This window comes from Salvelinus namaycush, chromosome 37 (genome assembly GCF_016432855.1).
Source record: "Salvelinus namaycush isolate Seneca chromosome 37, SaNama_1.0, whole genome shotgun sequence".
NCBI lineage: Eukaryota > Metazoa > Chordata > Actinopteri > Salmoniformes > Salmonidae > Salvelinus > Salvelinus namaycush.
The window spans coordinates 511,218-537,628 of NC_052343.1; the positions used below are offsets into that span (position 1 = coordinate 511,218).

The 26,411-nt window shown below is 42.3% G+C and overlaps 2 protein-coding genes across 2 annotated transcripts in view; both read right to left on the reverse strand.

Moving 5' to 3' along the window:
• Window positions 1-3,289: 3,289 nt before the first annotated feature.
• On the reverse strand, window positions 3,290-17,915 carry LOC120031565 (myelin basic protein-like). Its single transcript, XM_038977374.1, has 5 exons — window positions 17,802-17,915; window positions 5,478-5,570; window positions 5,086-5,112; window positions 4,735-4,764; window positions 3,290-3,388 (listed from the first exon to the last, which is right to left on the reverse strand). The coding sequence occupies exons 1-5, from the start codon at window positions 17,913-17,915 to the stop codon at window positions 3,290-3,292; spliced, it is 363 nt and encodes a 120-aa protein (XP_038833302.1).
• LOC120031269 (myelin basic protein-like) overlaps window positions 15,734-26,411 on the reverse strand; it is a 46,644-nt gene continuing 35,966 nt past the window's right edge. The window contains exon 4 of the mRNA XM_038976946.1: window positions 15,734-18,320. Coding sequence (XP_038832874.1) covers window positions 18,028-18,320 — 293 coding nt within the window. The 3' untranslated portion in view covers window positions 15,734-18,027. The remainder of the gene's footprint in view (window positions 18,321-26,411) is intronic.

The following is a 26,411-nucleotide window of genomic DNA, read 5'->3' on the forward strand; positions in this document are numbered from 1 at the left end:
TATCTGGATGGGGAAACTCCCAATACCATACACATTAGTGTCTTAATCAATCTACATGTACTGAAAAACAAATGAAACAACATTAGAAATGATAACATCATCCATTGATTTCTACAATTCAGTGGATACTACAGACAGAGACTTTTAGTAGGTTAACAACTTTCAGTAGCTCGATGTCATTTTAGCACCGAAGATCACAGCCGGCCATAGACCCTAATGTAAAAACATGGAAGGACAGCAACACTTAAGACAGGACACGTACACTGATCATACAGGAGGATAGACGTACAAACACATGACCAACTGGCCATCGCAACAACCCATGCAAGCTGAGTAAGACAATGCTTAGCTAGGAATTCATGTCAGGTTGTACAGAAATGGGAGAGTGTGTGTGGGGTTTGGGGGGAAATGACAAAGACAAGCATGACAAGACAGATAATCACTCGTTTCTGAACCAGAACCAGACCTGGTCACACTTTCACAACCACAAGCGGTCAGGGCCAGGTCAGTTGGACCTAAGCTACTTCAGCCAGGTCTGGTCCAGTTAGCCAGCCTTGTTAGACGACTCTATACAGACAGACAGAGAAATAGAAATGAAGACACAGGTACTGTAGAGCTACGACAGGGGTCCTTTAGGCTGTAAGAGGGGGTCCGATGACTTCGGCAACAGTTCACATCCAAGATGGTTGCACAGGAGAGGCGGGAGGGAGAAGCAGAGGCGGGGAGCACAGATTGTGTCGCTATATCTACCAGCCAGGTGCGGTGGCGGAGGCATTTGAGTTATAAAATGAAAGGGTTAGAAAAGCAGGGAGAGGTGTGTGTGAGTCGACAAAGATCCGTTCTTTTATCTTCTTTGTTTTCCCCCACTTGTGTCCCTTTTCTTGACGTCTGCCTTTGTGCTCTTGAAAGGGGACCTCATTTTTTGGGTAGAGACCCAGTCCGGCTTGCGCCCTGCAAGAGAGTGAGAGACAAAATAATCATCAGGAAATGGACTGTTTTTGTCATTCGCTAACGATGCTTCACTAAAAGGACCTGCTAAATAGGACACAAATGTCCAGCTGTATATTGACGTACAGTCTACGTGGCCTTGAGCATTGTGTACAATTGTTTTGTTAGAATAGGTGGGTGAGTTCTAGGCCTACAGTATGATCATAATTGTTTATTTTGTGAATTCTCGGCTATGCCCTTAAAAGAAACATCTCCCAGTTCTAATTTGCATGTTGTTGCCAAAACTGATCAATGATGTGTTGTACTGTGTTCACCAAGCTCGATCCCTAAGAATAGATTGTGCATTTTCTCGTGGGGATATAAAAGTGGGAAAAAGAGGGGAGGATTGGAACGGAACAAAGATTATACAAATGAGAAAATTCTTTAGGGAGAACTATTGGAATGAATATAATCCATAACGTACAAAGCCTTTTAAATCTCCTGAAACAAAAGGAGATCAGAGGAAACGTGCCAGGCTCTGAGCCATTCTTACAGCAATTTGAGTTTCAAATCATTATCGGTTCGAAAAACAAACTAATTAGAATGCGGTAACAGAACTGGAGAATGGAAAACGTGAAATAAAAGTCCGTCCCCAGATAATGATGAAACAAAACGGTAATCAGAAGCGCTAGAGATGGTGGCTTTAGCTTAGCGCCAATTAGGCAGAGAGATTGTGGGGAAACAAGCTATTAGCAAGAGAAGATTGGTGTACTATTTACCCACACATTTGTAGATTTGATCGTCTTCATCTTTTAGTTTCATAATGCATCATAGTCCAGCTAGCAAAGACACCTATGCAGGGAGCATGTGGATATATACAGACTCTCTAAACATTTTTAAAAGTAGGCCCCTGTATGGTAGGAGGGAGATGACTGTGCTTGGTTGCCTTGCTAATCATTGTGAGTGCACTGACTGTACCTACGGGAACATAAGCTCCCAGTGCCTATTCTGCCTAATTAAATAACTGTATCTGAAGCTTGGGCCAGACTGGGTAATTAAAACTGCCAGAGACCTCCAGAGCATGTCCTGGAGATTAGCATTCACCATGCCATGGATGACGCAAGGAGAGACAAACAAACAAACAACAGCCTCTCAGAATGCAGGGGCTCTCCGAGTCACTACTCAGAGGAGAAAGTGAGTCTACTGGCAGAGTGAGAGGTGAGAAAGATAAGCGGAGAGCGTAAGAGAAGGAGAGAGACAGACAGAGGTGGAGACCAAAAGAGAGAGGTAGAGAAAGATACAGTAGAGACTGTAGTAAAAATATCTATATTAATGGTATACTCTCTGTTCAAACATCTCAGTCATTTGTTTGAGATGAACACACCGGGGTAGTATGCTGCTCCTCTAAATGTCATTCAGTATTCACTCAAGTGTATATAAGTGTGTCTGCCTTGCCTTTATGTGTAGCCTACTGTGTCGGAGAAAGACCTCTTGTATAAGTCTGTCTGTGTAGTATTACATCCCAGTATCATATACAGTGTACTTGGTACACACATGCATGAACCAGATGGTCAATCTAATTAAAAGCGCAATGTCCTAGTTGTAGAAAGAATGAAAGGCACTGCTTCCATAACAGCTTGGCTTACCTGACGGTGTGTTTGCAGCCGCGTAAGCCATCGGCAAAGTGAGCAAAGCTACCACACGCCACAATTGTAATTGCTAAGCATCTCCCATTGCAGTTAGCACAGGTCTTAGAACAGCCATTAAGAGTAAGCAAGACTACTATCCCTAAAGCTGGTTTCGAAGCCCTTTGTTTCACAGCCAGGTGTAGGCCCACAGGTGCAAGATCACTGCCTGCAAGTAAGCTGCCAATTATGTTAGGTGCTGCATGTCCGCATCAAGCCAAAAATAGCGTTACCTTTGACATCAAACTGCACTCTTTAATGCATGAAGCTTAAAGCATCAGCCAGACACTGTAATTATCACTGTCTAGAGGCTGTATCAAAATGCAGTTATTCTGCTGATGGTGTGATAGGCAGTGGAAGGTGTCGCCTTAGCCTATCAACGTTGAATAAATTCATAGCAAGTAAGAGTAAGTATATATTGCCGCCCATGACTCATTAGCTACTCACTGAATGGTGGGTATCATCACTGAGGTGAAAGAAGGAGAGAGAGACAGAAGGGAGGAATAAAAGAGAAAGAAAGACCCCATCGGTTTAATCAAGTGCACATTCGGGAATTTGTTTCAATAACATACAAAGGGAATTATATAATTGGATATTCCCTTTTTATGTTAATGTCAAAGACAGGGACACAAATGTCAAAGACAGATCAGAGCGTTTTCGTCCCTTTAAAAATGGGTTTAGTTTTCCTTTACCATTTTGAAGATCTTGGACAGGGTTCCGCTGTCTCCTGCACCGGCCTTCTTCGCCTTAGCGGATCCTGTTGACTTCTGAGACCCCTGGAAGAGAGCAGGGGTGAGGTAAGACACCGGGAGACATTGTTGTCGTCACCTAGCATGGTGGCCCAGTCAGTGTGTGCTTTTGCCAGCTCATCTCTCTGTTTGTTCATCTAAATGATTTACTAATGGCTAAAAAGCGGCATCATGTGTACATATCTTACGTGGGGTATTGCATGGTTGTTTCAAGAATGATAATATCATGTTGCATGAAAACAATAGAAGCGACAGCCTCGTCCCCAGGCTCAACTGAAAGCCAGCCGGTGACGAGGTTATAGAAAAGATGGCTATTGAGTCAGTGACTCTTATCATGGAGTGACATTGTACATACAGTTTTGAACTAGTCTAGCCTAGATCAAAAAGTGGCTCATTCGTGGCGGCATCGAAGCAGTGGAGCAAAAATCAATCCGAGTCAAGTGGAAGTGCTTCACTTAAGCACTTTTCTAAATCAAACATTTGAAATTCCATCTCGGTAACAGCTGAGCTGTGGCTGCTCTGACTCTCACAGGGGGGGATTTAGACTGGGAACCGTTCACGCAGAACTCCGATCAACATGCACGAGGATGAATGAAATGTTGGGGAGGAACACTTCAAAGTGTTATTTAAAGATCCCTTACCTCAGAGAAGAGCTTTAAAGATCTCATCCCTTATCACTCTGTTATTTCACCCCCCCCCCAGACAATGTTAGCTGTTATGTGTGACTCATAACATCCACAACACACACACACACTCACACCACGCACTCATACACACCAGTGGAGGCTTCTGAGGGGAGGACGGCTCATAATGATGGCTGGAATGGAGTCGATGGAATGGTTTCAAATGTGGTTTCTATGTACAATTCCAGTGAATCCATTCCAGAGGAGCCGTCCTCCCCTCAACAGCCACCACTGACACACACACACACACAGAGACATACAGAAAGACACAAACGCATGTGCACACACACACTCACACTCACACTCACACCCACACCCACACCCACACACACACACACACACACACACACACACACACACACACACACACACACACACGTGCATGCACGCTCGCACAGGGGCCAAGACTTCAAATTCAGCAGGGCGAATAAGAAAAAGCAGGATTAAGTTGCTGGTTATCATACCGAAAGGGAAAAACGACTTCAATTGAGCCGGAGGCGGAGAGCTTGCCAAACCAAACCACTCAAAACATGATTTAATAAAATAGAAAAACTGATGAGGGTGTTATGCATGTATGCTTGGATTACAAGAAGCTCTCAAGTCTTAAAATGGCTACAGAATATACTGTTTTAAAGAACGACCGGGGATTTTTCTCCTCGTTTTCTTTAGCTGTAGCGTTTAACCACGTACCTGGCCTAGTTTCGCAGTCATTGCCGTCCACTGGACAAGGACACGTAAGAGACAGAGACAGGGAATAGACAGGGGTGAGACGCAGGGGTGAGACACAGGGGTGAGGGGAGGAAAGTTAATCACTCAGAGCAAAGGCAGTGCAGCAAAGAAGAGATGAGTCCACATCCAGGGTGGAGCATAGCAGAGTAAGGCAGACGCTCGCGTCACCAGAGAGAGCACAGACTCAGTGACATACGTTCAGTGACATCACATGTTAACAAAGACAAATACACAATCCCATCCAAAGACTAAAACAACCTTCAACTCCTCAATTGGACAATATTGACAAAGAGTAAGGTAAATGGGGCTCACCCTAGACTTAGGAGGGGCAGGGGACACCTGAGGGGAGAGAGTGACACAGACCTTTAGAAATACAATAGATGAGGGTATTTCTCATTACATTTTAGTCCTTTAGCAGACACTCTTATCCAGAGCGACTTAAAGGAGACCATTAGGGTTAAGTGCCTTGCTCAAGGGCACATCAACTGATTTTCCATCTAGTTGGCTCAGGGATTTGAACCAGTGACCTTTCGTTTACTGGCCTAAAGTTATTTCTACTGCTAGGCTACCTGCTCTTAACCGCTAGGCTACCTGCTCTTAACCGCTAGGCTACCTGCTCTTAACTGGTAGACCACCTGCCGCCCTCATATCATCAAGTCAAACATCAACAGTGGCAGGCAAACTATGCAAATGGGTTTACTCACGATCGTTCTGAAGAGGCGCACAACAGCGTTCTCCCCACCCTTAGGGGTTGCCTTGGCAGGTCTGACAGGAGAGGACAGGCCACGGAAAGAACCCTGGAGGAAATGGAGGGAGGGATGGAAGAAGGAAAGGAGGGCGGGATGGAAGAAGGAAAGGAGGCAGAGATGGAAGAAGTAACGGAGGGAGGGATGGAAGAACATTATAAAGACGCAGCGGGAAAACATATAGCCCAACACAACCTAACAATAAAGTGTGCTACCTGAACCAGACCAGGCTCTACTCTGGTTCCACTCTCCAGCTCCTGAAAGGTGTTACCATTGGAAACAGCTGGTGGCATATTGCCAAACACCAGGGATGCTGGAAGCACATTTTCTGGGGCTGTGGAACGACTTCTTCTTCAACTGGATGGACTACCTGGGGAGCTCTTACATCACAGAAGACCTGAGATAAGCTCTCCGAGTCATTCACAGCAGACTCAAGTAGGTGTACACAGATATCGCCCATCCAAAACTCATTCAAACTGAAAATAAGTCATTCAAAACTAACTGGATGAAGGAATTATAAACAAATGAATAAAGTCAGTAGGAGAAAGTTTTGGATCTTTTGCAAAGTGTGATAAATATCAACACTAAATGCTGTTGAAGGGGAAGTTAAGTAGAGATCAATGCAATTAAGTTGTACTTCAGACAGATACATCTTCAGGGGATTGGATAGGGATGAATGCAAAATTAGCTCTATGTCTCGTTCTCTTGAACTTGAATAAATAGCATCCCCCCTTTTTCTCACAATATGCTTCAACGTGTACTTTCCAGGCGCACACAACTGGGACCTTAATTAAAATTGTGTGATTCTGAAAAGATTCATTGTCCTTTTCTCAATAATAACCCCGATTATTCCCGGTTGGCTATTTAGGGATATGTTTGTGAATAACATCCTTTGATATAGCGAAACCCATTTCATCCTAATGAGTGCCTCTCTCTCTGTGGTATTTTGTGGCGTGAGAGCAAGGGGACCTTTATAACCCCATTAATGTCAGTAAGTGAAGAGAGTGGAGAGGCTGAGGCTCTCACTGAATCCCTGTGATTATCCCTATGAGAGAACTTTACCAAACAGAGAGGGCAAACTTTCACCCCTGTACATCATTCACAATATAATACACTCATTAGTGGTTCCAATTGAATCTCATTCACTGTCTTTTCTGCCCATATATGGATGGATGGTTGGATGCAGACTCATGCAGACAATGACCTCAGGAAAGAAACACATTAACATAGAAAATGTGTTTGTTCTTATGAGCATTATCCTCTCCAATAAATAGGCATCTAACCCGGAGGACCAGAGGTCATTTAGAATCTATCAAACCAAGCGGCGCATTCTATTGGTAGTGGATGATAATATCCAACACATTTATGAATACAGATGACGCTCAGTAGAATAGCCAGGTAGCATGGATGTCGAAAACAAGTGGAAAATAAGTTATTTTCAATCAAAAAAGTGCTCGCTGGGTTTGTGCTGGAGCTGGTACAGGTGATTTAATTCCACCGCTTGTGGTTGTTGTGAAGAACTGATCTGTCTCACAGCTGCGACTGGATGACTCAACGGTTAACCTTTCTGTGTCCCAGCAGCTCTGTCACCAAGATGGAGACAACAGGGGTGCGTACCAAATGACACCCCATCCCCATTTTGACCAGGGCCCATCAACAGTAGTGTAATATATAGGGAATAGGGTGTCATTTGGGATGCAGATCTAGGGGTTCATTACTGATTGCCATTGCAGAACCCTGTCCACAGTTGATTAGGAATGACATCAATGTTAGGTACAACACACATCAGAAGTTCCAGTCATGTTCCCACTAAATACAGTTCCAGAGGTTGAGCAGCCTGAGAGAAAGAGTTAGGGAGAGAAAGTCAGAGAGTGGAGGGAGAGAAGTAGAGCGAGAGAGACATTGAAAGACAGGGGTAAGACAGGCAAGGAGTTAGTAAAAGAGGAATAGATGTGAAGAGAGAGAGAGAGGTGCTCAGTGGTGATTTCAGTGTTGCCGCGGGTTTCTCTGTACCTTCACACCCATGCGTTGTCTTCAGATAATGCAACTAGACCAACAATTATACACTATTGTATGTTACATGATGTTGGCAGCTTGAGAAAACCTTCAAAATTTTAGCTGATTCAGAATTTTTGGAAAGTATTGTTCTGTGGAATTTTTATGACTCTAGGAGTCACAGGAGGTTGGTGGCTCTTTAATTGGGGAGGACGGGCTGGTGGTAATGACTGGCGTGAAATCAGTGGAATGGTATGAAATACATCAAACACATGGTTTCCAGGTGTTCGATGCCATTCCATTTGCTCTGTTCCGGCCATTATTATGAGCTGTCCTCCCCTCAGCAGCCTCCTGTGCCAGGAGTAAAAGGTCATTCAAAATGCATCAGTGAATCAGGCAATAGTTCTGAAAATATATATATTTTTAACATCTACTTTACCTTATTTTACATTGAGTAATCCTCAATTCTGAATTTAGAATCCGTTTTGATTTATTTGTAAAGAAGGATCACAATATTCAGTTATGAACTTCACATGTCCTTCACTGAAACATGTTGCACTGAACGTTGTCAGTATAGTATTACCAAAACACAAGAAGAGTGTTCAAAGGACAACGCTATTCTGACTCAAGGAGGGTCCTTTCAGGATAGAGCCGAGCGGGGGATTATTGCGCAGGGAGGGGGGGAACGGTCTCCTCTCTCTGTTTGATGTTTGAAGAGTACGAGAGGTAAGTGTGTGTTCCAGGCACGGAGCGCATTGTTATTTGGCCACAATTCAGACTTCACAAAGTAGCTGTGCTCGTTCCACAGCGGGAGCGAAAAACAATACAAACGCACCACACTGTCATCCAACTTCCATAAAGCTGCAAATCCCGTTTCCTCCTCAACATACATGACTGGATTTACACAACAATGGACGCCCGTTCAACATTCTCTAAACTCAGCGAGCTGCTCTTCATTTGACACTTCACTATCCCATTAACACGTCAGTGTCGTTTCACCTCTGACATAGAGCCTGTTATCCAGAGGTATTAAATCAGTTACCTCTATCATGACAACAGCCATAAGTTAGAAGTGCAGTCATGAATGGATATGACACCAGATCACATCGTCATGTTAATGTCATAGTGACCAAAAGTTTCCTGCAGTGAAGAACAAGGTCACCTAGACCCAGGTAGAGACAGTATTCAGGACTCATAGGACACCTCCTCCCTGAGGATTTAATTACTGTCAAACCTCTCTCCTCAGAGGTGCTGGAGGTCAAACCTGGACGCCCCGACTCCTTCAGAAATGGATCACGGTCAATCATTTATTCTGGAATAAATGAATTGTAAAAATGTATTATTTACTAAGGAGCAGGAAGATATGAGGGCCACATAGTGATCACTACATCCTATCCTATTGGGACAGTGTGTGAGTTATTGTGGACACACACAAATCACAAACTGCCCACTGTCAAATAAACAGATCTTACCCACAATAGGTGAAACATCCATGCACCCTACATTAAAATTATGTACAGTTGAAGTCGGAAGTTTGCATACACGTAGGTTGGAGTCATTAAAACTCGTTTTTCAACCACTCCACAAATTTATTGTTAACAAACTATAGTTTTGGCAAGTCGGTTAGGACATCTACTTTGTGCATGACACAAGTAATATTTCCAACAATTGTTTACAGACAGATTATTTCACTTCTAATTCAGTATATCACAATTCAGGTGGGTCAGAAGTTGACTGTGCCTTTAAACAGCTTGGAGAATTCCAGAAAATGATGTCATGGCTTTAGAAGCTTCTGATAGGCTAATTGACATAATTTGAGTCAATTGAAGGTGTATCTGTGGATGTATTTCAAGGCCTACCTTCAAACTCAGTGCCTCTTTGCTCGACATCATGGGAAAATCAAAAGAAATCAGCCAAGACCTCAGGAAAAAAATTGTAGACGTCCACAAGTCTGGTTCATCCTTGGGAGCAATTTACAAATGCCTGAAGGTACCACGTTCATCTGTACAAACAATAGTACGCAAGTATAAACACCATGGGACCACGCAGCCATCATACCGCTCAGGAAGGAGATGCGTTAAATCTCCTAGAGATTAATGTACTTTGATGCGAAAAATGCAAATCAATCCCAGAACAACAGCAAAGGACGCTGTGAAGATGCTGGAGGAAACAGGTACAAAAGTCCTATATCGACATAACCTGAAAGGCCGCTCAGCAAGGCTCAAAAACCGCAATAAAAAAGCCAGACTACGGTTTGCAACTGGGGGCACATGGGGACAAAGATCGTACTTTTTGGAGAAATGTCTTCTGGTCTGATGAAACAAAAATAGAACTGTTTGGCCATAATTACCATTCTTATGTTTGGTGGAAAAAGGGGGAGGCTTGCAAGCCGAAGAACACCATCCCAACCATGAAGCACGGGGGTGGCAGCATCATGTTGTGGGTGTGCTTTGCTGCAGGAGGGACTGGTGCACTTCACAAAATAGATGGCATCATGAGGATGGAAAATTCTGTGGATATATTGAAGCCACATCTCAAGACATCAGTCAGGAAGTTAAAGCTTGGTCTTCCAAATAGACAATGACTCCAAGCATACTTCTAAAGTTGTGGCAAAATGTCTTAAGGACAACAAAGTCAAGGTATTGGGAGTGGCCATCACAAAGCCCTGACCTCAATCCTATCGACAATTTGTGGGTAGAACTGAAAAAGCTTGTGTGAACAAGGAGGCCTACAAACCTGACTCAGTTACACCAGCTCTGTCAGGAGGAATGGGCCAAAATTCACCCAAATTATTGTTGGAAGCTTGTGGAAGGCTACCCGCAACATTTGATCCAAGTTAAACAATTTAAAGGCAATGCTACCAAATACTAATTGAGTCTATGTAAACTTCTGACCCACTGGGAATGTGATGAAAGAAATAAAAGCTGAAATAAATAATTCTCTCTAGTATTATTCTGACATTTCACATTCTTAAAATAAAGTGGTGATGCTAACTGACCTAAGACAGGGAATTTTTACTGATTAAATGTCAGGAATTGTGAAAAACTGAGTTTAAATGTATTTGGCTAAGGTGTATGTAAACTTCCGACTACAACTGTATATATAGTGCTATTATATAGTCCTCAATCCATCACAGCTTTACATTTGACTTGGATTTGATTGTCCGTCAGTGTCATAACTGACAACTTGGCGATTGATTAATAAGACTGACCGGCTGCAGATCCACTAGCCACTGACTAACTCCTTTGGAGTGAAATCTACTGTAACAGTTCGTAGTCTCGGGAGGACAGACTTTTTGAAGTACTTGCCAGATGACCTCTTTGGTTGTCTCTTTGCTGAAACTTCTCCAAATATTTAAGAGAAGCTAGCAGGAATTGGACAACTACCTCAGGGGGTTGACAGTTTACAACAAAGTGTCATATTAGAAAGCAGTGGAGCTCTAGAACATTCCCTAACACTGATGAAAAATAACAAGACAAAGTTGGGGACTACAATCTAGTAAACCATAATTGAACTGGTTCTTTTACCATCCAATACCAGGGTACTGGACCAGACATCTAGTGAGACCTAGCTCTTGACATTTGACAGTGCTTGTCTTACAGTGCCAGGTGAAAGTAGGGTAATAGTAGGTATACTCTACACTCCTCATTCCTCATCAACTCTGGATCCTAAAACAAACAAAACACCAACTATACCACAGTCAAATAAATGTAGTGCTCAGAGAAAGTTCAGGTTGTTTTTCTTGTCCTTGTTTCACTCTCAAGTACAAACACTTGACTTAACTTGACTCTGGCTATCACTATTAATGTCTTAGATTTGGTCAAATATACACATTTACAAATTAAGAACAAGGTAGCATTGACTCCTTGACTCTTTCATTTTTTTTGACCATGAGGAACATCTAATGGATTCAATGAGAAGTAGCATGAAAATACTTCAGTAGAGGTCTCCAAAACGTGGGACAGACTAAGTGAGACAGACTTTCTTGTTTTCATTTTGTATTCCGGTTGGTTTTGAAAATAGCTGTTATTTGCCCCTTTGCTAACCTGAACACAAAATGAAAACAGGAAATAAACACTGTTGTTTTATCCTGATTGACTGTATCTTGATAAGCTTTCCAAGATGTTCAATTAAAAAGCAATTCAAAAAATACTTTCAATTAAAAAAAGCATAAAATACTAATGTGACTGAAATATAATTTTCAGTTGAAAAAAAGTCATGAGGCAGACAGTACTAAGATGCATTTCCAAAAGAAAGAATTCAGCATATTAACCTGGTCCCAGATCTGTTAATGCTGTCTTGCCAAATCCTATGGTCACTGTCATGCCAAACATGATTAACTTCTCACTGTGCCCATCAATGACAGCATGATCAGATATGGAGATTGAGGTGAGGCCAGACTGTTTGGCATGACAACAATTATAGAAGTTGGCTAAGAAAGCGCAGACAGATCTGTTACCAGGGTATCAGTCAATGTCGGTGTACCTTCTAGTTCTTTCATCCAAGAAACAAGACATTAGCCCACATTTTACATGGCCTTAAGCTACTTAATTAAGCTACTTACACCACACTTCTCCCAGCCTCATCTAGACAAGTGTGCTGTTACTGCAGAGTGTGGTCTTATCCACTTAAGAAGTGAAAAGACAAAACAAATGGGAATAGTTTGATGATGTACATTCCATTCCCTCTTCAACTAGGCCAGCTTCTCCCATTGGCTATTCCTAGCATTGACCACCTCAGCCCAGCATGAGAGGTTACTTCTCAAGCTCGACTGGATCGAAACTGAATTGTTAGAAGGACATTCACCGTAGTGTTGCATCAGAGGAGGGTTATTAAAAGTGTCATGACTGTCCTTTGAGGATCAGAATGGGCAGATCAGACAGGTGGGGGGTGACAGAAACCAGGCCTCTCTCTCTCTCCCACAGAGATGAGAGGGGGAGCTGCTGGATGGTCACCTTCACACCCTGCTCTAAATCTCTGGAGGGGGGAACTTTCTCTCTCTACCCTTTAGTATTGGGATTGGAACGTCTTTTGTCTAAAGAGACTTCTGCCAGCCAAAAACTCTAACGTCCAAAAGGTGAACTTCGGAACAAATATTTCTAACATCCGAATGTGGGAAATGGTCAATGAGTAGATGTAGAAAACGAATGTCATACTGCTTTTAATTTTGTGATGTTATTAAAAACTGTATGAACCAAATACCGTAACTTAGGAAAGAAACCCCCTTCGGCTGTCAAGTTTCCATCCCATATGTTGTCTATGTGATATGAAAATGGATGTAACTATTTTTGTTAAGACAGGGATGTGATTTTAGTTTCTAATAAGATCATTGTTTTTCATATAAACTGTGCACAGTGACTAGCCACGCCCCTAGTGAGGTCAGAGTTCGTGTCAGGAACGCCCCCGAGTGCTTAAAAGGACTCGCTAAGATGTAACATACTCGACCAAAAGAAGTGAGACCATGGTCCACACGTTGAAATGGTTGGAAACGCTGAAACTCTCAACCTCAACACTAGATCAGAAGATAACCTCACCTACCAGACCAGTAAAGCATGGAGCGTTAGCTATATGTGGGGAATGATTAGAACTTTGCCTCAACTTAACCTCACCTACCAGACCAGAAAAATGTCCCATTTATCTCTCTCTCTTTCCCCACCCTCTCTCCATATGTGTAACAAGCCATCATATCTGGTCAGTCTACTAGGGACTTTTGTCTCATGTAAGTGTATATTCTGTGTTATTATTTAGTTAGTTAGTAAATAAATGATTAAACCACTTTTTGTAGTACTGAATAATCAGCAACGACTGTTCAGAATGAGAACTGATGAGGTAATGATTAATAAGTGACTGTTATGGATATATAAAACTTATATCTTCTTGAGTTTAATTCGGGAGATGGTAACTTGTTAAACAACTTCTTCCGTGGTGCCCCAAATTCCTAATCAATTAGTTGTTACATGATTAATTTAAATCTGGTAACAATTAAACATAGTTATTTATTCAATCCCCTAACTATCATCAGATTAATGAAATTCACATCACAACAAAAGTGACATTACAAAATAAAAACAACAGCAATACAAAAGCATAACAAAACACTGCTCAGGGTGGGTGTTGTTAAGAGAGTTTAATCAAGCCATTTATCCAAACGCTCAGAACAGGATCAGGTTAGGAACAGATGTTGGTCATTACAATTCACAGGAAATACAAACAAAATTACAAGCATCAGTTGGATATCTCAAAGCATTACAAAAGGGATCAGCGAATAGGATCCATGGATCCACCCTGGGATCAAACAGACTCCCACACACACAAACACAGTTCCTGACAGGGTAAAGGAAGACCTGGGTTCAAATACTATTTGAACTCCTTAAAATACTTTTAGCGTCTGCTTTAGCCTGCCTTGAGTTCCAGATGGGCAGGGTTTTCACTTTGAGACTACTCTATTGGCTCCATTGCGCCAGGCAAGCTCAATCAAGCCCAGCTGAAGCATTTGAAATGATTTTAGATAGTATTTGATCCAGGTCGGGGTAAAAGACACCAGTGAACCTGAGCGGTGCTCCATCTAGCTGGCGGGAGGAGTTCAGCTCTTAGAAGCTTTTGGCCAAGACTCTGGGGTTGAGTTAGCTCGGGTATCAGTCTGCTTCTGCTATCATGCCACTCCTTGTCACGCAAACATTTTGTTGACATGTTTGGCATGATGGCACAAACAGACTGGTACTCAGGCCAAGGATGAGTGCAAAACCTTTTGGGTTCTGAATCATAAACTGTTGTTGTACTGTACTTTTAACATTCTTCAGGCTATCGGGTCCTAGTTCTGATAAAGTTACTCAATAGACCCCGCACTTAAATTGACTTATTTTGCTGTCATGGAGTTCAGTTTCATGGTGACTGCACATAGACACTCATTTATCCATCAAATTAGTCTAATAAGGTCTTCCCCTTTTTGAATAATACAGATTACCAATCAGCTTTGACAGGTAAGAAATTGGCTTTAGTTCCTGAGGTTAAACCAGTTTTGTCTTCGTTTTTGGTGATATCTTTCTAATTTCTTAAAATAAATATGACGTCACCATGCAGATTCCCATGAACTAGTTTCAAACCAGAATCAACTAATGAAAAGATAAAAAATAAAAGGTTAAACCAAGACAAGAATGTACAACAGAAAGAGCTAATTCCAGGTTGTAAAAGGATCCATGGCTGAACAGTGAACGTTCATATCTGTCAATAACAGTAGCCCTTTCCTGCAGTCAAATTACCTAGTGGCCTCATGGGTGAAATGTTATTCATAATCTTTTATAAATTTATTATAAAAAAATTAAATTAAGCTGCAAATCTGGTGTTTATGTCAAACGGTTTTGTTATATTTCAGTCTTCTGTGATGTATATAAAGTGTAATATTGGGATGCAAACTCAAAATTGAATACATTCCAACTCTATATCTGACATAGTACAGGTGTCTTCTTTTCTTTAAGCCCATAACCATGTGTGTGAGGTGTATACTTTTGTTTCAAAATAGATTTGTTTAAGACTACCAAGAGACACTGACCCTGATTTAGCCCACTGCAGTAAAAGGTTAAAGAAGGATTTTTAAGCCTCGAGACTATTGAGATGTGGATTGTAGTATGTGTGCCATTCAGAGGGTGAATGGGCAAGACAAAAGATTGAAGTGCCTTTGAACGGGGTATGGTAGTAGGTTCCAGGCACACCGGTTTGGTGTTTGGTGTGATACACAGCTTCCCGTGTGTATCAAGAATAGTCCACCCTCCAAAGGACGTGTTCCTAATGTTTTGTACACCCAGTGTATATTTCCACACTATGAGGCTGGAATAATACTGTGAAATTGTGAAAATTATGTCAATTCCCTTTTAGTGTAAGAGCTGTTTGAAAAGACAGCATGAAATGTAAGCCTGTTTTGGTGGGATTACCAGGCAGTCAATTAGTTAATAGACCAATAAGAAAGAGTTCCAAACCTCTCTGCCAATAACAGCTAGTTTTCCCCTCCCCACTCAGACCACTCCCACATAGTCCTAGCTAAATTCTTGCTTGAGAAATTACTCTTTGCTAAGAAGCAATTTGTTTCTTTTGACCATTTTAATTGAAAACAATCACAGTAAAGGTACTTGACTGTTACCCAGAAATGATTTGATATTAGATTTTTTTTAAACGGCTACTTTGGACCTTGAAGATACATTTTTTTTATTTAATTTAATTTTTAATTTAAATATGTTTATCCTTTTTTAAACTTTGATCAGTGCAGAAAAAAAAAATATATTCTGCCCGAGGCAACAGAGAGTTAGGGATCATGTATTTGAATTACAAACACTTATCACACATCTGAAGGCAACTCCACTACTCTGATGTAGAAAACAACATACCATTTCCTGAAAGAACAGAAAGAGGTGACAATGAAATTCAAACAAATAGATAAAATAGATAAAACCAAAAAGCTAATACTGCCTCTTTTTACAATAATTTTGTTCATTCAATTTTGACAGGCAAAACACTGACATTTTCACTCGTGACAGATGTTTTAGCAGTACATTTCAATGATGTTTAAAATGTGAAAGAATCTGATCTACAATGCACACAACCAAATCATTCCGAAATGAAAAACAAAAACTGCTAAAATTACTTTGATCTGGGATTGAATTAAAATATGCAAAAGTCAAAAGATTTTTGTCCTCTCTGAAGTTGTTATAAGGCTTGGGAGAATGCATATTGTTGAGACAGTTCAGACCACATTCTACAACCTATTGGATCACCATCTCAAACTACCATTCTCCTCTCTGAACCAATGAGGAACTCACTCCCAATCCCCAGAGTGAAACAGAGCTGGACAACATAACAGAGTTGGACTTGAACTCTCTCTTCAACACACTGTACCAACTTCAACACATAACTGTTGAAATATACAGTACGTTTTGTTTCAGACTTTCCTCTGCTTCCAAAGGTGACAAATGATACACAAACAGTGCCAAGCGGACTGAAATGTGCACTGCACTGGGTTGCCATATCAACATCCCTTGTCACCAGCTCAAAGGAGAGGCTTTGGGATTTAGCATTTAGCACATCACAGAGAGAGCGAGACAAACAAGGCAATGTGGGCTCAACTATTCTCACTGTACCGCAACAGTTATCCACACACACATCTGGGTCCAGGTGGCGCTTGCTACGCCAGGATAGTGGGTTCAATTCTCGGGACCACCCATACTTCAAATGTATGCACGCATGACTGTAAATCGCTTTGGATGAAAGCGTCCTCTAAATGACATATATTATCTGAACTCCGACTACACAACGCAGCATCTTGAATTCTACATAAACCCATATAGGATAAGGATTAGCCGAGATAAATGGGTTCTCCTACTCTATAGTATATTATATTATTTATGTTGGATTATGTACAATATTATGGGCTAGAGCTGTCTTTGTAAAGGAGTGAGAGAATCCTAGTCGAAGACTCTCTCCACACCCGATGGAGGTCCATGCAAGGCATTTAGGTTATAGTTCCCCACCATGGACTATCCACAGTTAAAATGGCAAACAACTAAAGACTCAGAAATCAGGTAAATTGGTAGCCTAACAATCATAACAGTCTCTCCCAAAATACATCCAAGTAAGGGTGCTGACATATGACATTTCTTACAATTTTCCCCATGAAATCTCCCGAATCATTACTCTCTCTTAAAAATACCTGATACACAACTTTAAAACGGCTCCAGTTTTAGATATATTTATGAGTTAAGCATACAGTATATTTGGAATGAAAGCACACACACACACACACACACGTAAATGGATCAATTCAATCATTCACTTGTACTGTACCACAACTATGACCATATAAGTAGCACAGATGCTTTGAAGCTCCAACTGAAATAAAATGTAAAATATACAATTTTAAATAAAAAAAAATTGTGGTACTAACAATCACAAAACAATTATTCCAATGACTTTAAGTCAAAGCCTCTTTGCGCTACACTAATCTCAAACCACACCCAAATCAGTTATCCAGTGTCTAAATGTAGCTTTCAATGCCATTCATTCGCAAATAAGCACATTTCAGGAGAATGTCATAAACTTTGGTACATCACAAGAAAAAAGAAAAACGACATCAAATCTAAGCAAATTGAAACAAAAACTTGTGACAAATTCTTGCAGATCACAATCTGCCAAAACCATAAGTCAGACATTAGTTCGTCAAATGAAGACTGAATACAAAAATGAACCATGGTACTTTAAAGGTGTATCTTTGAAACAAATCAAACTCTCTCCTTTCCTCACCTTGCTCTTCCTCTTCTTGTCCCCTCCAAAGAAGTTCCCAATTTGATCCATAAGGCCAGGGGCCTTCTTTTTCCTTCCCAGGCTAGACAGTCCAGAGGAGCTTGCAGTTGCCATGTCGGTGGTTAGGGTTGGGTAATGCTGCTAGTATCTCTGTAAGTGGGGTTCGGTCTCTCAGGTAAGAGCGAAGGGGGTATTAAGAGCGAGAAAGGAGGGCAAAGAAACAAACTTAGTCTAGATCCTGATCCTCTGAACCGCACTCTGATCCCGCTCCGCTGTGCTCTTGGATGGTCTGTAGCTCATCCGATTCAGAAGGGCGGTCTTTGAAGGTGTTGTCCTCGCGGCCCGGGGCATCTCGGGAGAAGAGGCGGACCAGGTGGGGGCGTGGCACGGCGCTATCGTCAGCATCAGCTGTGCTGGCCTCATAGCTGTTGGGCCCCTCAGCGCCCGTGGAGTCAGTCACCGCCGCCGCCTTCTCAGAGGGGCAGCCATTGTTCGGGTTCACATCTGCCTCACCCAGGCCTGCGCAGAAACAACAAGGGTTATCTATTGGACTATGGGCCTGCATGGCGCACAAGGGCCCTGCACAATGAGTCCCTTTGACAAGACCCTGCCCTTTCTGCCAGAGAAACTCAACAGAGAAGGGATCCTGAGTGACATGCCCTGTAATAGATCTAGAACACAGATCAAATACATAGCTAGGAGATTATTGCACATGGGAAAACCATACATTGTTAGCAAGGGTCATTACCTACAGTACTATCAAAACGGTTTCAGTGTCTCCTCCCTCAGTCCAAGCCAAAAGTTCCTTACAGTTATAATACTGTATAAAAGTAACATAGCACACACATATCCTTCCCCAAACCCCCACCACAAGCCCGATAATGGCATACTTTCCACATTCCTGTACAGGAATCATTTCACCAGGTAAGTTGACTGAGAACACATTCTCATTTACAACAACGACCTGGGGAATAGTTACAGGGGAGAGGAAGGGGGGATGAATGAGCCAATTGGAGGCTGGGGATGATTAGGTGGCCATGATGGTATGAGGGCCAGATTGGGAATTTAGTCAGGACACCGGGGTTAACATCCCTACTCTTATGATAAGTGCCATGGGATCTTTAGTGACCACAGAGAGTCAGAACACCTGTTTAATGTCACATCCGAAAGACGGCACCCTACACAGGGCAATGTCCCCAATCACTGCCCCGGGGCATTGGGAAATATATTTTTTTAGACCATAAGGAAAGAGTGCCTCCTACTGGCCCTCAACACCACTCCCAGCAGCATCTGGTCTCCTATCCAGGAACAACCCTGCTTAGCTTCAGAGCCAGGCCAGCAGTGGAATGCAGGGTGGTACTCATATCCCTAGGTCAGTCATTTGTCATTGAATGTCCGACGCTGACACGCTAAATCACACGTTTCTCCATTTGTTTTCCACATGTGCGAATGGACACTATGGCCATCAGTGTGACGCTGAGATCTACGGCATTAACTGTAACTTATCCCCTTCTGACAGAAGCCACCATGCTAGTTAGCTCCCGGAGCACAAGGCATGCAGTGCAGCGCTCCCTGAAGAACAATGTAGACACTATACTGGAACGAAATGGTGTAGGAAAAAACAACAGTGGAATCCGCATGCTAATATGTCCTCAACAGTGGTCTATTGTCAGAGCCGCATAGTTGTTTACGTGGGACAAGGAGGCCAGTGTCACTAAAATAACTCCTATAAGTATGGATGTTCAACCCGATGCACAGTGACACTTATCTGACGCCTGAGCAACTGCAAGGCAGGTGTTGGTTTGAGCCGGTTTGAGCAGATCATTGGGTTCGAGAAAGACCTCGACAGTAACTCAAAATGGATCAACAAGCCGTTCAGATGGAAGGATATCACAGCATTTAGAATAAAACATAAACATAACATAAAAAAAAAAAACGCAATTTGGAGAACCAAACCGAACTTCCAGATCTGGATCCACTGACGAATGTTCCGATTCTATGATCAAAGAGACGCGTTACATTCCTGATCAGCTATCTTCCAAAGGGCTATGATGGATCTGAGTACAACTAAAGCACGGACGCTGAGACTGTTAGAGTTGTGCGAATGATGTACATGGAGGTAGAGCCATACTACTCGAGTCAGCTGCAACGACAAATCACAGGCACTTGAACTGGCACACCGAAATGAAATATCTACCATCAAAGCAGGTTTACTGTAGCGGAAGCCATTTACTTACTAAAACAAATTGCTCTTAGATATGATTGTGTCAGGATGAAAGGATGGCTGGTCTCAACCCAAAGCTCAAAGCCCATTGGGGGAACCAGAATGCCACCAGCACGTCTTTTCTTATTTCTCTAGGAGTCAGTAAGACCTTGATACTTTCCCAGCGAACAAATCACAGAACCAAACATCCCTCGTCACCTTGGTGAAAGGCAACTGTAATTGCGATCCTACACCTCACAACATGGAATATGAGAGACTAGAAGAGCAGGAAGGAGAAAAGAAAGATCAGGAGAAAGAGAGAGAGAGAGAGAGAGAGAGAGAGAGAGAGAGAGAGAGAGAGAGAGAGAGAGAGAGAGAAACAGAGACAGAATGGAGAAAGAAAGAGAGAGAGAGAGGGATTCATTGATATAGTATGAAAAGGAAGGAGAGAGAATGAGAGGATGAGAGAGATATTTCCCCAGTAGATGTGGTGGAGGTTTGTGCTGCTGTGACAATGCTATAAAGACATAGTGATTTGATGTTATAAAAATGATGATGAAAGCAGTGCCTGTGCTCCGATGCTCCAGCAGCTCCCCAATATGAGCAAACTGTTCAGACTTATTTCCTCCCGGCAGCGGCCCTGTTATGTTACAGAGTCATCTCACTCCATCACCTCCATCATCAACTACCATCAAGCCCACTACCTCAGCAAAACAAAACTACTAGCGTTGCTCTGATACGCCCTTTCCACTGCACTTACAGTATGATGACAAGTCACCTCGCACCTTGTATGCTTGGCAAACACAAAAAAAAACGCTGAATAATCTGTCTAACCCCCTTTCCTTCTCCCTCGCTCTGTGACTCTGGGAAAGGAACTCCATAGATGTGGTTATCTATGTGTGTGTTACATGCTTTGACATTGAAACACCTCTGCAGATTAAAACTCCAACAAAACGTACAATTTTATAGTTTTGCATTTCCCCATCTACTCTACATGTGCGTATTGTTCGAAAATAATACAGTTATGAATAAAGTTTAGAAAGATAAATAGTCATCTTGACATTAGACTGCTTTTAAAAAAGGTCTAAACACATCTGACTGACTTTGATTTTAAGGTGGAATACCCCTTTAATGCTTTGTCTTTGGTTCCCTGACAGCAATACTGCGACAGAGACCTGAACAGGACTCTCGGTCTCCATTAGGCTCGGCCACTATTTGCAGGTGCACTCAGAATATGTCCGCACCGGGCCACCGTCTCCACTTTATCCTAATAACACATATCGTCAGTCATTCAATCAACCAGATTAAATAGTCTCTCTCACACACTCTCCCTGCCAAATAAGTTAAGAGCACTGTTCCCTCCACAGATAACTGAGCTTAAATCGAACTCAATTTTCGATTAGGAAATGCTGTTAGTCATGTGCTCAGAGAAGTGTAGCGCACAACGACGACGCCTTTAAAAATTGCGGACGGTTACATTTAATTAACGCTCCCTACATTGCTGTGAGACACCGAGTTGTGTCACAAACGCCCGCCCCACTTTATACGTAATATACTGTATATTTGAAGCCCTAATGAAGTGGCACTGGAATGTCGAAGCCCAAAGCAAAACCCGAAAAATAAAACATTTGAATCACCTTTTGGAAAACAAGACTCAAAAGAGCCTAAAAAAAGCGAGATGAAAAGTGAGATACAGGGATCGAAAGAGAGAGAGAGAGAGAGAGAGAGAGAGAGAGAGAGACAGGGATCGAAAGAGAGAGAGAGAGAGAGAGAAAAGAGGTGGTTTATCCCCAGTGTGCCCCTTCACTACATTAACACAACCATGCTTACCCCTCTCCCCAAGCAAAGATGCAGTAGCAGAGATAGCGGGGATGATAAAACACTGGTGCTTGTCAACAACATGAAAGGGAAATGAATGGGCAGGCTGACGCAGAACACTGAGGGGGGGGGGGGGGGGGGGGGGGGTAGAAAGGTCTCTACAGAGCTGCTCGGGGTTTTGCAATGTAACACGCTGCGCTCACTTTTCTTGATCTATTGCTCTTCCGATGAGAACATTTAATGAGGCTCTCACGGGCAACGTGTCCGTCACAGGGCAGGCTGAGGCAGGCACAGGGCCTGGCTGGAGACAGATGATAGGCCTTGGTTGAATGGTTGAAAAGCACACAGCCACTCATCGTGACACAGTACATATTCTCTTGGGAGACGGACCACTTCAAAATCAGGCCTGTTATTGATCTACACTCTTAGAAAAAAAAGGTGCCATCTAAAACCAAAAAGGGTTATTCGGCTGTCTCCATACCCTTTAAAGTCGGAGAAGCTTTTAAAAGAATCCCATTTGGGTCCATGTGGAATCCTTTCCAAAGAGGCTTCTACCTGGAACCAAAAATGGTTCTCCTGTGGAGATGGCCGCAGAACCCTTTTGGAAGCCTTTTTTCTAAGAGTGTACTTTAAATATGTGCTTATTTACCAAGCTATGACCGTTCCATAACAAGAATCTCTGTAGTGCCGAGTGAGAGGAGAAGAAGGAGAAGCGACAACCCACAGTGAAAAACAGACAAGAGAGGAGAGGAAGAATGCAGCGAGTGGGCCTTGGCTCTCAATCTCTCTCCTAATGGCCCCTGTAGTGCAGAGGACGTTTAGCCTTCTGGTGGACCAGCGTCTGGAACAACAACAAGGAGCCAGCTAGGATCCACCCATAGTGGTGGGACCCAGGCACGGGAAGTATTCCTCTAAGAAGCAGCGCAGCTATGTGGCCCTTGACCAGACCTCCCACCCAGGAGTAAAAAACTGCCACCACCCACAGCATTCATCATGGATCCCGGACCTCCACCCACAGGCCCCGGAGAGAATGACCCTCTGTCTTCAGACTCATCAGGCGTTCATGGTCAGGCTGTCCTCCGGAGATTTTTCAGCAGAGATAGAGGAGATGCTACAGATGCTACAGCTAAACCCCTTATTTTTCGCCTCGGTCCTTGAACCCCCAAGCCCCTTGCATGACTTCTGTGACCTTCACTTCCTACAACTGCTCAATGCAAATGGGGAATCATGTGCACGTCAGAAATAACAGCTCAACCAAACCTGTGTACGCACTTAGAAAAAAGGAGGACCCTTTAAAGAACCCTTTTTGGTTCAAGGTACAACCCTTTCGGGTTCCATGTAGAACATTTTCCACAGACGGTTCTACATGGAACCAAAAAGGGTTATACTTGGAACCAAAAAGGGTTCTCCTATGGGGACAATGAAAGCATGTATGTGATATCAGCTTTTACCCAGGACAAAATCGATGATAAAAATGAATCAGTGGCGGTGCCAATTCTTCACTATTTCAGCATGCACTCAGTGTTGAGGTTTACATCGTAATCTGAACTAGTCCCAGTGAGGCTGGCACCACTGCCAGCGATGATGGAACCTCAACTCCTCTGTCAACACCGGCCAATGCTTTTCGCACTGATCTGTTTACTGGCCAAGAACATCTCACTCAGAGCATTATCTCTCTCCCTCTTAGACTCTCTTTCTTTCAGTATTTTACTCCCTCTCTTTTACTCTCTCTCTTTCTCCCTGTCTCTCTCTTCCTCTCTGTCTTTTACTCTCTCTATTTCTCTCTCTCTCATTGGGTTTCTAGCCCATGATCTCTCCTCTCTCAGGTAAAAGGTGTTAGGTAACAACAGCACAGAACAGGACAGAGCTGGACAGAGCAGACAGATACAGCATCAACAGGTTGCTATTGATCAATCCACAGTGTGTGTGTGTGTGTGTGTGCGTATGTACAGAGACTTTGCCTTGCCACCTCCAACACAAGACAGCTGTTAGCTGTGTGAACGTGGGCTAACGCAGCCTCCATTTACAGTATGCCCATAGAATACACTAGTTAGTTTCCTCTCCCACCACCATTGTCCTGGATCAATGGCAAACTTAAACAGAAAAGGAGTAAATCCAGTCGGTGACAATGGATTTTGTTACGCCCAGAGCACAATGCACCATTATCCTGCTTTAGATGAACATATATATAGGCTTTCGTCTAATTGCTTCATTTCTTCTTGCTTCAATTTCCTCTTTACGTTATGTTTTATTCTTTTAAAGTCTAAGATGTTGGGGGAGGAGGGGGTGCTAAGCTGACATATGGAGCTGTTTTAAGACGGTCAAATTACATTTTCAATTTAAGGACCTCTTTAAGGTACATATATTTTTTTAAGTATAAAATAATGATTTGATAAAAATATAGATGTTGTCCTTTGTTACTAAAGCCCATAGAAAAGCATTGAATAACATATTCATAAATGGCAAAAAGGACAGTCAAAAAATGTATCATAAGAAACAAGGTTTTGAAGTGTCTGTCCTAAATCTAGGAGAGTGCAAAGCTGTCATCAAGGCAGCTTTAACACTTTTTTCCTTACTACATGATTCCATATGTGTTATTTCATAGTTTTGATGTCTTCACTATTATTCTACAATATAGCAAATAGTAAAAAATAAAGAAAAACCCTGGTAAGAGCAGGTGTGTCCAAACTTTTGACTGACATACATATATACACACACACACACACACACACACACACACATACACATACACACATATATATAATATATATATATACATACAGTTGAAGTCAGAAGTTTACATACCCCTTAGCCAAATACATTTAAACTCAGTTTTTCACAATTCCTGACATTTAATCCTAGTAAAAAGTCCCTGTCTTAGGTCAGTTAGGATCACCACTTTATTTTAAGACTGTGAAATGTCAGAATAATAGAGAGAATGATTTATTTCAGCTTTTATTTCTTTCATTTAATTTCCAGTGGGTCAGAAGTTTACATACACTCAATTAGTATTTGCTAGCATTGCCTTTAAATTGTTTAACTTGGGTCAAACGTTTCAGGTAGCCATCCACAAGCTTCTCACAATAAGTTGGGTGAATTTTGGCCCATTCCTCCTGACAGAGCTGGTGTAACTCAGTCAGGTTTGTAGGCCTCCTTACTCGCACACACTTTTCAGTTCTGCCCACAATTTTTCTATAGGATTGAGGTCAGAGCTTTGTGATGGCCACTCCAATACCTTGACTTTGTTGTCCTGAAGCCATTTTGCCACAACTTTAGAAGTATGTGTGGGGTCATTGTCCATTTGGAAGACCCATTTGCGACCAAGCTTTAATTTCCTGACTGATGTCTTGAGATGTTGCTTCAATATATCCACATAATTTTTCTGTCTCATGATGCCATCTATTTTGTGAAGTGCACTAGTCCCTCCTGCAGCAAAGCACCCCCACAACATGATGCTGCCACCATCGTGCTTCACGGTTGGGATGGTGTTCTTCAGCTTGCAAGCATCCCCCTTTTTCCTCCAAACATAAGAATGGTCATTATGTCCCCATGTGAAGTTGCAAATCATAGTCTGACTTTTTATGGCGGTTTTGGAGCAGTGGCTTCTTCCTTGCTGAGCGGCCTTTCAGGTTATGTCGATATAGGACTCGTTTTACTGTGGATGTAGATACTTTTGTACCTGTTTCCTCCAGCATCTTCACAAGGTCCTTTGCTGTTGTTCTGGGATTGATTTGCACTTTTCGCACCAAAGTACGTTCATCTCTAGGAGACAGAACGTGTCTCCTTCCTGAGCGGTATGACGACTGCGTGGTCCCATGGTGTTTATACTTGCGTACTATTGTTGGTACAGATGAACGTGGTACCTTCAGGCGTTTGGAAATTGTTCCCACGGATGAACCAGACTTGTGGAGGTCTACATTTGTTTTTCCTGAGGTCTTGGCTGATTTCTTTTGATTTTCCCATGATGTCAAGCAAAGAGGCACTGAGTTTGAAGGTAGGCTTTGAAATACATCCACAGGTACACCTCCAATTGACTCAAAATATGTCAATTAGCCTATCAGAAGCTTCTAAAGCCATGACATCATTCTCTGGAATTGTCCAAGCTGTTTAAAGGCACAGTCAACTTAGTGTATGTAAACTTCTGACCCATTGGAATTGTGATACAGTGAATTATAAGTGAAATAATCTGTCTGTAAACAATTGTTGGAAAAATGACTTGTGTCATGTACAAAATAGATGTCCTAACCGACTTGCCAAAACTATAGTTTGTTAACAAGACATTTGTGGAGTGGTTGAAAAACGAGTTTTAATGACTCCAACCTAAGTGTATGTAAACTTCCGACTTCAACTGTACCTTGGGGATATCTCATACTGCAACTTGTCCATGCTTATTCACAAAACGGCGCAAAAAAAATTATGTTAAGCTTTTTGTCCATATATCAAATATGGCTTGATATGACTCTTGTTGTAGATGGGGTCGTTAACTCAACTGGCATTACAAAAAACACATTCCATTGTATGAGCTACATCAGTTTACATCATTTGAATTCATATTCTACACTACCATGGAAATTGTTGCATCACCATAC